Below are 12,652 nucleotides of genomic sequence, written 5' to 3'. Positions count from 1 at the left end.
CTATGGAATCCTCAAATATAAAATTTGGTTTGACTTCTATAAGAAGCCTTTTTCAAGTTTATTATATTATACTGACTTCTCACCTGTGTGTCTTCTCTTATACCTGGTGACTTATGACTTCAGTAAAATAGTTTTACCACTTTTAGTATATTCATTTGTCTTTTCACCTGTCTAAAGAGGCACACTGAGTTGTGACTTCAGGCAGAAAGCTTTCTCACATTTTTTACATTAATATTCACAGGGAGTTGAATGTGTTTCCACATTCATTATATTCATATGGTTGCTTTCCAGTGTGAATTCTCTGATACATAGTATGCTGTTATTTGAAGATGAAAACCTTCCCACACTACAATATTCATATGGAATCTCACCTGGGTGTTCTGTAATGTTTAATAACATTTGAATTAGCAATAAAAACTTTCACATATTCACTATATTCCTATAGCTTCTCACTTTTATGACAATGGTGAAGATTACAAAGATGTAACATGGCAAGAAAAGCTCCCCCACATTAAGTACACTCACATATCTTTAAACTTGAGTGATTTTTGTAGCATAGAGTGAGATGTGTCTTGAAGATGAAGCAATTGACACATTTAGTACATTCATATAAATTCCATTATGTTTCCTAAACTCTTTGTTTGCAAGGAAACCTTTCCTTCATTCATTACATTGATATGGCTTCTCACCTATATGAATTCTGATAGTACTTAGCAATGACTTATAGATTGAAAGCTTTCCCACATGCAGTTCATTCACATGGCTTTTCACCTGTGTGAGTTCTTTGATGCCTAATAAGATGTGACTTGCAGATGAAAGCTTTCCCACATTCAGTACATTTATATGACTTCTTATCTCTGTGACTTCTCTGATGCCTAATAAGATGTGAGTTGCGAAAGAAGGCTTTTCCACATTTAGTACATTCATATGGCTTCTCACCTGTGTGACTTCTCTGATGCCTAGTAAGATGTGACTTGAAGAAAAAAGCTTTTCCACATTCAGTACATACATATGGCTTCTCACCTGTGTGACTTCTCTGATGATATGTGAAATCTGTCTTGCGGATGAAGCCTTTTCCACATTGAATACATTTATATGGTTTATCAACTGCGTGGGTTCTCTGATGAATAGTGAGCTGTGAATTGGTGATGAAGGCTTTCCCACATTCAGTACATTCATATGGCTTCTCACCTGTATGAATTCTCCAATGAACAATTAGGTCTGACCTGAAGAGGTAAGCTTTCTGACACTCAGTACATTCATGTGGCTTTTCACCTATGTGAAGTCTCTGATGCCTATTAAGATGCGACTTGCTGATGAAGGCTTTCCCACATTCAGTACATTCATATGGCTTGTCACCAGTGTGACTTCTCTGGTGCATAATAAGATACGACTTGCTGATGAAGGCTTTCCCACATTCAGTACATTTGTATAGCTTCTCACCCGTGTGACTTCTCTGATGTCTTGTGAGTTCTGCCTTGTGCATGAATCCATTTCCACATTGAATACATTTATATTGTTTACCACCTTTGTCAGTTCTCTGATTAATAGTGAGCTGTGAATTGGTGATGTAGGCTTTCCTACATTCAGTACATTTATATTGTGCTTCACCTGTATGAGTACTGCAATGATTCATTAGGTGTGACTTGGAGATGTAAGCTTTCTGACACTCAGTACATTCATTTGGTTTCTCAGCTGTGTGAGTTCTCTGATGATTAGTGAGACTTGACTTGTAGAAGAATGCTTTCCCACAATGAGTACATTCATATGGCTTCTTACCTGTGTGAGTTCTCTGATGTCTAGTAAGAAGTGACTTGCGGATGAAGACTTTCCCACATTCAGTACATTCATATGGCTTCTCACCTGTGTGACTTCTCTGATGCCTAATAAGATCTGAATTATAGATGAAGCATTTTCCACATTCAATACATTTATATGGTTTCTTACCTGTGTGAGTTCTATGATGATTAGTGACATGTGACTTGCAGATAAAGCCCTTTCCACATTCAATACATTCATATGGCTTCTCACCTATGTGAGTTATCTGATGACTTGTGAGCTGTGACATGGAGATGAAAGCTTTCCCATATTCAATGCATCCATATGACTTTTCACCTGTGTGTTCTTGATGATGCACAGTGAGAGGTGACTGGGTGATGTAAGCTTTTCCACATTCATTACATTCATAAGGGTTCTCACCTGTGTGAATTCTCTGATCCTTATTAGGATCTGAGTTTAAAACGGAGGCTTTCCCACATGCAGTACATTCATATGGCTTATTGAGATGTGACTTGGACATGAATGCTTTCCCACATTTGCTACATTTGTATGGCTTATAACTTGTATGAGTTTCATAATGCATAGTGAGATGTGACTGGGTGAGGTAAGCTTTTCCACATACATTACAGTCATAAGGTTTGTTACCTGTTTGAGTTCTCTGATGATTAGTGACGTGTGACTTGGAGATAAAACTTGTCCCACATTCAAGCAGCTTGTCACCTGTGTTTGTTCCTTGATAACATGTCTGATGTAACTTCTGGTAAATGGTGTTCTGGAATTGTTTAAAATCATCTGTCTCTGGCCACTGCATTTTGTGTTGAGTTTTCAATTCTGAGAAATAAAAGTAAACTTATTACATTTGAAATACTAAAAAAAATTTGACCCACTAGGGCTTCCTAGTATTTCGTAGAATATTATAATTTACAAAAAGATAGCTCATAATAATTATATTAATAATACTTTTCAATGGACTTCTTTACTATTTTCTGTGGAGAGTTTCTTGAATGGGGCATATCTTACACAACAAAGGGAAAACTCAGCAAATGTTTTCCTAATTAGCAGAGTTTTTAGAGACCTATAAGTGAGATGAACTTTTTGTTTGTTTTCTTGCCTCCTGAATAAGTTGTGGTATAATTTTTTTGAAGACAGAAACTCTCTCAGATAAGGCTTATTTAACAAATTAATTTTCAGTGAAATAACTGATTGGATATGAAGAAAACTTTTACTTTCCACTGGCAGCTGCTTGCGTAAATGCTTACACATCATTTTAGCACATGATGGCTAGATGTTCTTCTCTACAGATATTTGGTTTATTTACAAAGACTAGTGCCAGATTCTACAACAGTAACATAGGACATGTTCTGTTTTGTTTCTAGTCTCTCCACTACCACCTTCCTCCATGGTACATATTCATGATAATTATATATTGGGTGTAAGTCTTTGCCTTTAACTTTGTTTAACAGTGCCTACTGTTGTAAAATACTGTGTATGCAATAATGATGCACTAGGAGATTTCAGGGATTCTCAATATCCTGGTTGATTATGGGGATCTGGACATGATTACACCAAAAGCATATTAACGCTCTGATTGAGCTCCCCAGCCACTACTGCATTTCATAATGACTGTGGACCTGATTGTTTTATATTTTTTAAAATACTATTATCTAATTATAATACTAGATGAGCACAGTTTTCAATCATTATTGTTCTGAATGAAGGAGAAAAGGAGAAGGATGATGACATAGAAAAAAAGAAAAAAGTTTGTATGAAAAAGAAGAAAAACAAACCACATTAGGATATAAAAACAAAATAAGAGTAATTAAATGAATATGAAAAGTTTCACAATATGAGTAAAATGAAAACAAAGCTATTAATGCAGATAAACAGTTTAAAAATAAGGAGAAAAGAACAAATTGGACAACAGCTATATTCTTTCTGCAAGTGGTTGTGGGCAGAAGTAATGGGGGTTCATCTGTAGACTGATATAGTCATTCTGTGCTCACTGTTGATGTTGGCAGTATATATGCATTGATGGGTGGACCCATAAGTAAAGTCAATGGCAGGTGCGCAGGCAAATAAAATTGTATTTTCATATAAAAAGCAACTAGAAAACCTTGAGATTGATATAACAGGCAGAGTCCTAAATTTATTCCATATACAGGCAAAAATAAAAGGCCTCTCCCATATGTATCAGACAGTAAAAAACCAGAAGCAAGGACTCTTAGTTCAATTCAGGGATTTAAGTACCCAAGCAAGAATCAAATACTTGTGGTAAGTGGAAGGATCCACCCATATAATTGGCCCTATTTTATAATTTTCAGAGTCATTTTACAACTAAACATGTGACATTATAATGAATGTCTAAAGGCCAAATAACGTAATCAACATAGGTTTAACATTCCCTATACCTTGAACATCAATAAGCAATATGGTTGACTCTTCACCATGAAGGGTGAGAACACCAAAACTTCCCTCCTTTGGTTCTCTAATGCAAAACTTGATCAGCAATTCTCCATTTGGTCCTGTGAGATTGAGTATTTCTTTTATTCATCTCCCACACATAAATATTTAATGTGTAAAGACTCCCTGGATTACCCATTTTCAGGTTTCAAAAATTTCAAATGGTTAATTGTACATTTCTCTAATATGAGTCTGCTGTTATGGAGTGAGTGACAGCCATACTGGTGTGAATCTCTAGAATTAACACTTGTAAGAGACACATATTTCTAATAACCCTACAGATACCACTCTTTCTCATTTCTTATCCTGGAATCTCTGGTGCTGTCTTTTCTCAGTAACTTCTAAATTTCCCAGGTGGTAGAAAATATAATTATGTTAAATAATTTCTTTGTGTCAACATTGTGAGCAGAACCACCATTATAGAATTGTATACTTGAATAAATATTTTTTCTTCCTGAAGATGTTTCTTCTAAGGATTTTTGTCACAGCAGTGAAAGTTACTAATGACATTATCATACTGAAACATACAGAAAATGGTCAGTTAACAAAATAGTACAATATCTAACACACATTTTCCTAGACCACCTAAGCAGGGAATTAAATTTTGGAATGCATAAAGAAAGCATTCTTCAATATCAGGAAAAGAGTAGAAATTTCTCCATGTCATAAAAAGTGTGTGTTTCACAGTAATAACATTTATCATGACAATTCATGATGAGTTCTCATCTCACTGACCTACGTTATAAATTATGCATTTACTTGCCTGGAAGCCTGTGAATTGAGCATTCTAATACAGTCCATGGTGCAAATCCATGCTCCAACTTGAAGATCAAATCTGGTTTGGTCATACAGTTCCCTGTCAAAGGGAAATAATGTGAAAATTGTGTCAATATGTTACATTAGGTGGACTTCTGTAAGATAAAAGCAGCATTTCTGCATTTCTACAACTGACCTCTATTAGGTGAACTGAAAAGTTACCTGGTGTTCATTAACTGGAATATTTGCCAGAAATGACATTGAAGATATTTCCCTCATGTGACTGAACAGCATATATAACACAATGATTTCATTATGATTATGATTATAATGATTATTATTATTATTATTATTATTTTACAAGATATGGACTCACTCTAGCCCATGCTGGCCAAGAACAGACACTGTAGCCCAAGACTGGCCTCATACTTGTGGACGTCTTTCTAACTCTGCCTCACACATTTAGGGACAAAAATCTTAAACAATAATTCAAAAACAAAACATTAAGTATATAGAGCATAATGGTAGGGGAACATAATGAAACTAGAAAGAAAACAAATGACATTAGAGATAAGGGGAAGTAAGGGAAAGTGGTAATAAATAGGACAAAGGAATATTATGGGAAAGGAGTTCAATTAAAGAATTTAATAAAAAAGGAAAGCAGGGGCTGGAGGGATGCCTTAATGGTTAAGACACTTGTCTGCAAAGCCAAAAGAACTAGGTTTGATGCTCCAGAACCCACACAAGCCAGATAACCAAGGTAGTGCATGCATGTGCAGTTTGTTTGCAGTGGCTGAAAGCCCTGGCACACTGATTCTGTCTATGTGCTTTATCCTCTCTCTCTTTATCCCTCTTAAATTAATCAGTAAAGATTAAAAAGTAAATAAAACAGAAAACAGGATTCAGAACGAAATTGTTAAAGCTGAGCCAAAAATTGCATTACTATTTAAAGATACCTTAGGAAATTAAGAAATCACAAAGATTACTAGTAAAGAATGGCCTCAGGATTTATAAGAATTACCCTTAAGTAATTGAATGTATATAATAACCATGTTCTAGACTAAAACCAATGAAATTCAAATAATTTGAAGAGGGCCACTGAGCAAAGCACATGAATACCCTTACACACACACACACAAATAAATTTAAAGAAAAATAAATATTTCCATAAATCAACACAGGACTATAAAGTATCAAGTAATGTTATATATAACAGAGGGCCTCAATGTACTTATCCATCACTCTTCAAATCTCAGTGATGAAATATAGCTTACTGGTAGAACACTTTTCCAGGATGTATGAACTGCTAAGTTCAATTCAAAGCATAAAGAAAAAAAAAGGGGGGGGGGTAAAACCTTAGCCTAAGATATATGAACAGTGCAGTAAACAAAGTCCATACAAGTCACAAGAGAGAGTAGAAAAATGTCCTTGTCTGGAGGTGAAATGTATATACATAGAAAAAAAAAAGACTCTAAGGAGAAATTGATCCAGGTGTGGTGGCACACCCCTTCACCACAAACAATTGGGTACCTGAGGTAGGAAAATTACTAAGATTTTCAGGGCATACTTGGCAACAGAGTGAACTCCAGGATACCCTAGGGTAGAGCGAGATCCAGTCTCCAAATAAAAAGAAAACATTAACAATGGTGGTATGAATGTAATTGTAGGGTATTATATGAAGTAATAAAGCTATTTCCTCTGGTTATGAATTGACTGTCATCATCTCAAATCAGAGCATCTCTCCTGACCTCCGAGAGATTTTCATCACAGTCATTTCAAAGAAATCAAGAATGCTGAAACACTTACATAAGTCTATGATAATGGAAATAGGCAATCAACACTCAACAACCAGAATTAAATTCTATACATTTCTCACTTGATATTCTAATTGGTAATGTGTAAAGAAACAATAGTGAACACATGAGGGTTTTCATTTCTTTGGCAAAAAAAAGGTGTATCAGAGAAGAATTTGCTTCCTAACTAAACCAATAAGCTCACTCAGAAAGGAGAATTTATAATTTTCCGTTAGGTTATCACATCCCTTTATAATTAAAGTGAATAGATATGTTTTCCATACCCCCCCCAAATGGATGGGGTATAAATGAAATATGACAAACACAGAAACAAAAATCCTGCATGTTCTCATTATACTTACAATTCCAAGTTTACATAATAGAGGTAGAAAGTATAACAAATAATTACAATGTGGAAAATGAGTAGAAGAAAGGAGATAGAATGATTATAGTTAGAATTAACTGGGTCCATTGGGAAGAAATAACTTCTTATGTTGTATAGCACAGAAGTAAATTAGCATGCTTCTAACAACAATTATATTTATATTTCAAAATAGCTACTAGAATTTTTGAGTGTTCCCCATACAACTAATGCCTGATCTGACAGACTCTTGTCATTTCATGTGTGTACTCTAAATCCACTTTGTTCTATATAATATGTTCCATTAAGTATGTCAGTTTAAGAGTAAAATAACAAAACAATACTAAATATTAGTAATCATAACAATATTCATCAACCAAAAAGAAAGGAATTGCTACTCAGAAACTCACAGGAGTTTAGCTCACCCAAGAACATCAGGCTGCTGTAGTTCTCCAGCATCACATCTCTGTAGAGGTTCTGCTGAACAACATCCAGGTGCTGCCACTCTTGCCAGGTGAAGTCCACAGCGACGTCTTCAAATAACACCAGTTGCTATAATGAGATATTTCTCTTCAACCCAAGACTACAAAAGAGGGTCTAGTAAACTGGACTTCATGATTCTATGTGTATCTTGGTACGGACTTATTCAGTAAGCACAAAGTTTATATGCTGTATCATGGAAGAAAAGACTCAAGACTAATATCATTCCTGTATATTGCTATAGTGATTCAAGAAAATCAGGTTTTTTGTTTTTGTTTTGTTTTGTTTTTTGTTATTGTTGTTGGTTGTTTGTTTATGTGTTTTGAGTTAGGGTTTCATTGTAGCCCAAACCAACCTGGAATTCACTATGTAATCTCAGGTTTGCCTCAAACTCACAGCAATCCTCCTTCTTCAGACTCCCAAGTGCTATGATTAAATGCTTGTGGCACCATTCCTGGTGTAAGATTATTATTTTTTTTAAATTTTTTATTTATTTATTTGAGAGCGACAGATACAGAGAGAAAGACAGATAGAGAGAGGGAGGGAGAGAGGGAGAATGGGTGCGCCAGGGCTTCCAGCCTCTGCAAACGAACTCCAGACGCATGCACCCCCTTGTGCATCTGGCTAACGTGGGACCTGGGGAACCAAGCCTCGAACCAGGGTCCTTAGGCTTCACAGGCAAGTGCTTAAACACTAAGCTATCTCTCCAGCCCAAATTCTTATGATTTTTAATGAAAATATAATGGAATGGAAAGGCATATATTAGGGCTTGAATCATAACATTGTGGTGTACTGCCTGCCCAGAAGATACAAGGCTATGGGTTCAATTCTTAACACTAATAGTGGAATACAAGCTCTTAATAAAGTTGAGGATTTTGACTCCATTAGGATGGAGTCTGATCAATGACGCGGTCATGATAAATATGGCAAAACTGCAAGGATTCTGTGCAAACAACCAAATATTAACTCAAAATCAAATACATTATAAACAATAAGTTAAAGGTGTTTTGCCACCAATGTACCATGTTGCATAAGTCAACTTTACTGTAGTTCATGTTGGGAGTCAAGACAAGCACATTGCACTGTGCATGCCCCGATGCCATGCAACTGCAATCCAATGAACACACAATCTGAAACATCTTGGTTCACATGTATGTTACAAATAGTGCTTGCTAATAGAGTAGGACTTTTTCTCTTCTCTTGAAACTTAATGATTTACTAACAGAGAAATGGTATATAAAGCCTATTTCTTTCCTAGCTAGTAATTTATGTTAAAATAGAGATAGCAGATATACTTTAAAGAAAGATATTGTTGTACACAGAACCAATGAATTGTTATTAGAAATACTCAGGTCCAGGGTAGGTTGTCTTCCACTGACTATTAGCCATAAAATCCAATGATGTCAAGCATTGCCAAGACCCTTAGTTATCCTTCAGAACCAGGTGGTAAGACTCTATTGCTAAAGACTCCACATGTGTGAGATGCAGTGCTCTGGGAAATCAAGCTGCAGCAAAGATGGAAGCCTTCTCCCAGTTAGCTGGCTATCAATGTACTAGGAAGAGCTAAGAAACCTGTTGGGAGAGAAAAGTAATCAATAGTGTTACCCTGTGGTGACCATGCAAGTTTTATTGATGGTCAACCAGGTCAAACATATCAGTTAGTACAATAGTGCTATGTCCTTTATGAGGGAGACCAAATGGTCTCTCATTAGACTTGAAGCCTTCTCCATAAGAGGGAATTTCTACCTGGTACTGAATATTTAATCAAAAGCACCTAGCTGAGGAGGGGGATGGTGTTCCTATTGCTTTCACACTGCTGGTAAAAAAACAAAACAAAACAAAACAAAAACAGTGAACCAAGAGCAGCATGTGGGGGAAAGGGGGTTTATTTTGGCTTACAGACTTGAGGTGAAGCTCCAAAGTGGCAGGCGAAAATAATGTAACCAGTAGAGTGTGGACATCACCTCCTGGACAACATTAGGTGCAGAACAAACACTGGCAAGGTAAAGGTGGCTAAAAATACAGTGCCTCCAGGAGGCTTCAATTGTCAAATTGCCTGTGTTTTTTTTCCACTCAGCCTACTTGAGTACTCTCATATCAGGCAAACCAAACACCTAGGGTCACTTTTGTAGATACTCTGAGAGTCTGGAGAGCCACACGTTGCACCTTAAGCTCCTACACTGAATGTATATACCATCAGATTGATTGAAACATCTAATAATACTGTAGCTAACTAGAAAATTCAAGCACTAAAGTAATCCAAGATGAAATAGATATACATATTATAAGACAAGAAACACCAAAACTCAAGGCAATATAAATTCACAAGAGTATTAATGCATCAGAAATGACCAGTGAGAATGAGTTAGAGGAAATGCCTGAGAAAGATTTCAAAAGAATGATTATAAACATGCTCAAAGAAGTCAAAGAAGAAATCAAAGTAATTAAAGAGGAAATCAAAAAAGACACAGGACACCAATTTAATGAAATAAGGTGGTCAATACAAGACATAAATAAGGAAATAGAAATAATCAAGGAAAACCAGTCAAAATTACTAGCAATGAAGAACACAGTTAATGAAATAAAAAAAAACTCTGTAGCAAATCTCACCAGTAGAATTGATGGAGAGGACAGAATAACTAAGCTAGAAGACCAGATGGCAGATCTAATACAGTCCAACAAAGAGAAAGACAAACTAATAGGAAAGTATGAATGATAATTTCAAGATATTTGGGACACTATGAAAAGATCAAACATAAGAATTCAGGGTATAGTAGAAGGAAAAGAATTTTATTCAAAAGGCATAGTAGGCATCTTCAACAAAATCATAGAAGAAAACTTCCCCAAAATTGGGAAAGAGGTGCCAATGCATATACAGGAATCCTTTAGAACACTAACCAGACAAAACATGGAAAGAACCTCTCCTTGCCATATTATAATCAAACTACCAAACACACAAACCAAGGAAAAAATATTGAAAGCAGGTAGACAGAAAAACCAAGTTACCTACAAAGCCAAGCCTATCAGGATCACAGCAGATTACTCAACACAAACTCAGAAGTGTTGGATATTCGTTTCTCACACCCCAAAAACTTTTAAATTTTTGAGTTAAGGCCATAGGCTAATAAAGCCAAGACTTCACTTATTCTCCTTCTTGCTTTTCCTTCTAGCATTTAGTATCTAAAAATGTTGATTTTTACTTTCTGGCCATATACACAGGAAAATGAAGACAGTATCTGTAAGCACATCACATGGTGATTAGAAAATCAGCATGGAGAGGTGAATAAACTCGTGGGTTACACACTGGAGCTGGCTTTGCACTGTGGCCTGGCGAACCATCAGGGGCTCTTACAGTGCCACTGGGAAGCTCACATGGACCCTCTACCTGGTCTGACCCTCCTCCCTGATGCTGAGAGGTCTGACTTACAAGCAGATCACCATGTTCGCCTCCTCCACCATCATCTCACCAAGTACAGACCCAGGAAAATGAACTCTGCTGCTACCTCAACACCATTTGCACCTCCCCACATTAAGTTTAAATTTTTCCCAATGTTCTGGTAGATCTGCAACATTGCAACATCAGGGCTGTTCCACATGCTCCAGGCATGAGGGGGGAGGCAGATGTATCCCCAATTCCTAACTGGAGGTTGGCTTGCAGAAGTGAGTGGGATGCAGCTGTACAGAAGCAGGGATTTTGCAGCTCACAGGGATCTTTCCTTTCACCTACCCATAGAGCAGATGCAGTTCTCCTGAGGCCTGAGGGGGCCTCATGGGTCAAGGTGACTCCTGGCCAGAAGACCCCACATGCCCACTGTGTGTGCCTGACAACACTATGTCAACCCACAGGGATTGACTGCACTCAGGCCTGGGTTCTGCAGCCCTGCCCTGCTTCCCTTGCTCTTCCTTCCTTTCATCCTCCCTTTCTCATCTTCCTTTTCCCTTTGTTTCTCCATTCCTTCTTTCTCTCCCACTCTGTCTTATTCCTTCCATTCCTCTTTCCCACCTTCTTTGTTTCCTTCCTTCAGTTCAGCCTTCCTTCTTTTCTTCTTTCCATTTTTCTCCATTTTCCTTCCTGCCTTCGATTCTCCTTTTGTCACTCTTTTTCTTTCCTTCCCACCTTCATTCCTTCCCTCTATTGTTCACCGTTTATCCCTCTTTACCTTCCTTCCTTTGCTCCTTTTTCCCCAATTTCCCTTATCCAATTTTTCTCCTTTCTCCCTTTCCTCTATTCCTTTCTTTCTCCCTTTTATCTCCCACTCTCTTTTTCTTCCTGTTCTTTTGTTTTGATACAGGGTCTCTCTACCCTTATCCCTCCTACCTCACCCTACCACTGGGGTTACAGGAGTGCACCACACCCAGCTTTTTTTGGGGGGGGGAGGAAGGCATGCGTGTGTGTGTGTGTGTGTGTGTGTGTGTGTGTGTGTGTGTATGGATTCATGTTCCAGGGTGGAGCTCTGCAACTGGGTGAGAGCCAAGGCCAGCCCATCCCCGGGTTCCTCACAGGGAATCCGGGGCAGCCCAGCGGCCCCTCAGCCCAGCGCGATCCCCCTACCTGCTGCGGAGCGCTCACGCTCTCGCTCCCGCACAGACCCACCACGGCCGCCTCCTCTGCCATCCCGAAGGGAAGTCTCAGTAACAGGAACTCCGCTGCTCCCTCTGCACTGATCACGCCATCTGCCGTTCACTTTACAGTTTGCTGAGTGCTTTCCTTGGCCTCAGACACGCCACTGCTGCCTCCTCCGACCCGCCGAGCTGCTGGAGAGGTTCAGGAGAAAGAACTCCGCGCTCCCGCCGTTTTAAAGTTGATTCTTTCCCTAGGCGTGTTCTGCTTGAGCCTCAGCACTGTGACGTCATGGAAAGTTCCACTTGCCTGTGAGGCGGGGGAGGCCGGAGCCATCCACTGGTCAGGAAGGGAGGGGGGCTGGCAGAAGATGAGTGAGGTGGACCTGTACTGAAGCAAGGACTTTGCAGCTAATACAGCTTGTGCACCCCGCCCCCTAACACTCTGAGAGCAGATGCAGGA

At 38.2% G+C, this 12,652-nt stretch overlaps 1 protein-coding gene across 1 annotated transcript; it reads right to left on the bottom strand.

The window, feature by feature from the left end:
* Window positions 1-228: 228 nt before the first annotated feature.
* LOC101608203 (zinc finger protein 420-like) lies at window positions 229-12,244 on the bottom strand. Its single transcript, XM_045141325.1, has 7 exons — window positions 12,182-12,244; window positions 7,575-7,701; window positions 5,003-5,095; window positions 2,425-2,610; window positions 1,948-2,163; window positions 1,192-1,827; window positions 229-380 (listed from the first exon to the last, which is right to left on the bottom strand). The coding sequence occupies exons 1-7, from the start codon at window positions 12,242-12,244 to the stop codon at window positions 229-231; spliced, it is 1,473 nt and encodes a 490-aa protein (XP_044997260.1).
* Between the last annotated feature and the right edge of the window lie 408 nt (window positions 12,245-12,652).

This window comes from Jaculus jaculus, unplaced genomic scaffold (assembly GCF_020740685.1).
Source record: "Jaculus jaculus isolate mJacJac1 unplaced genomic scaffold, mJacJac1.mat.Y.cur mat_scaffold_41_1_1322751_arrow_ctg1, whole genome shotgun sequence".
NCBI classification, from domain to species: Eukaryota; Metazoa; Chordata; class Mammalia; order Rodentia; family Dipodidae; genus Jaculus; species Jaculus jaculus.
Note: the sequence above shows the minus strand (reverse complement) of the source record. Positions and strands in the feature narration are given on the sequence as shown.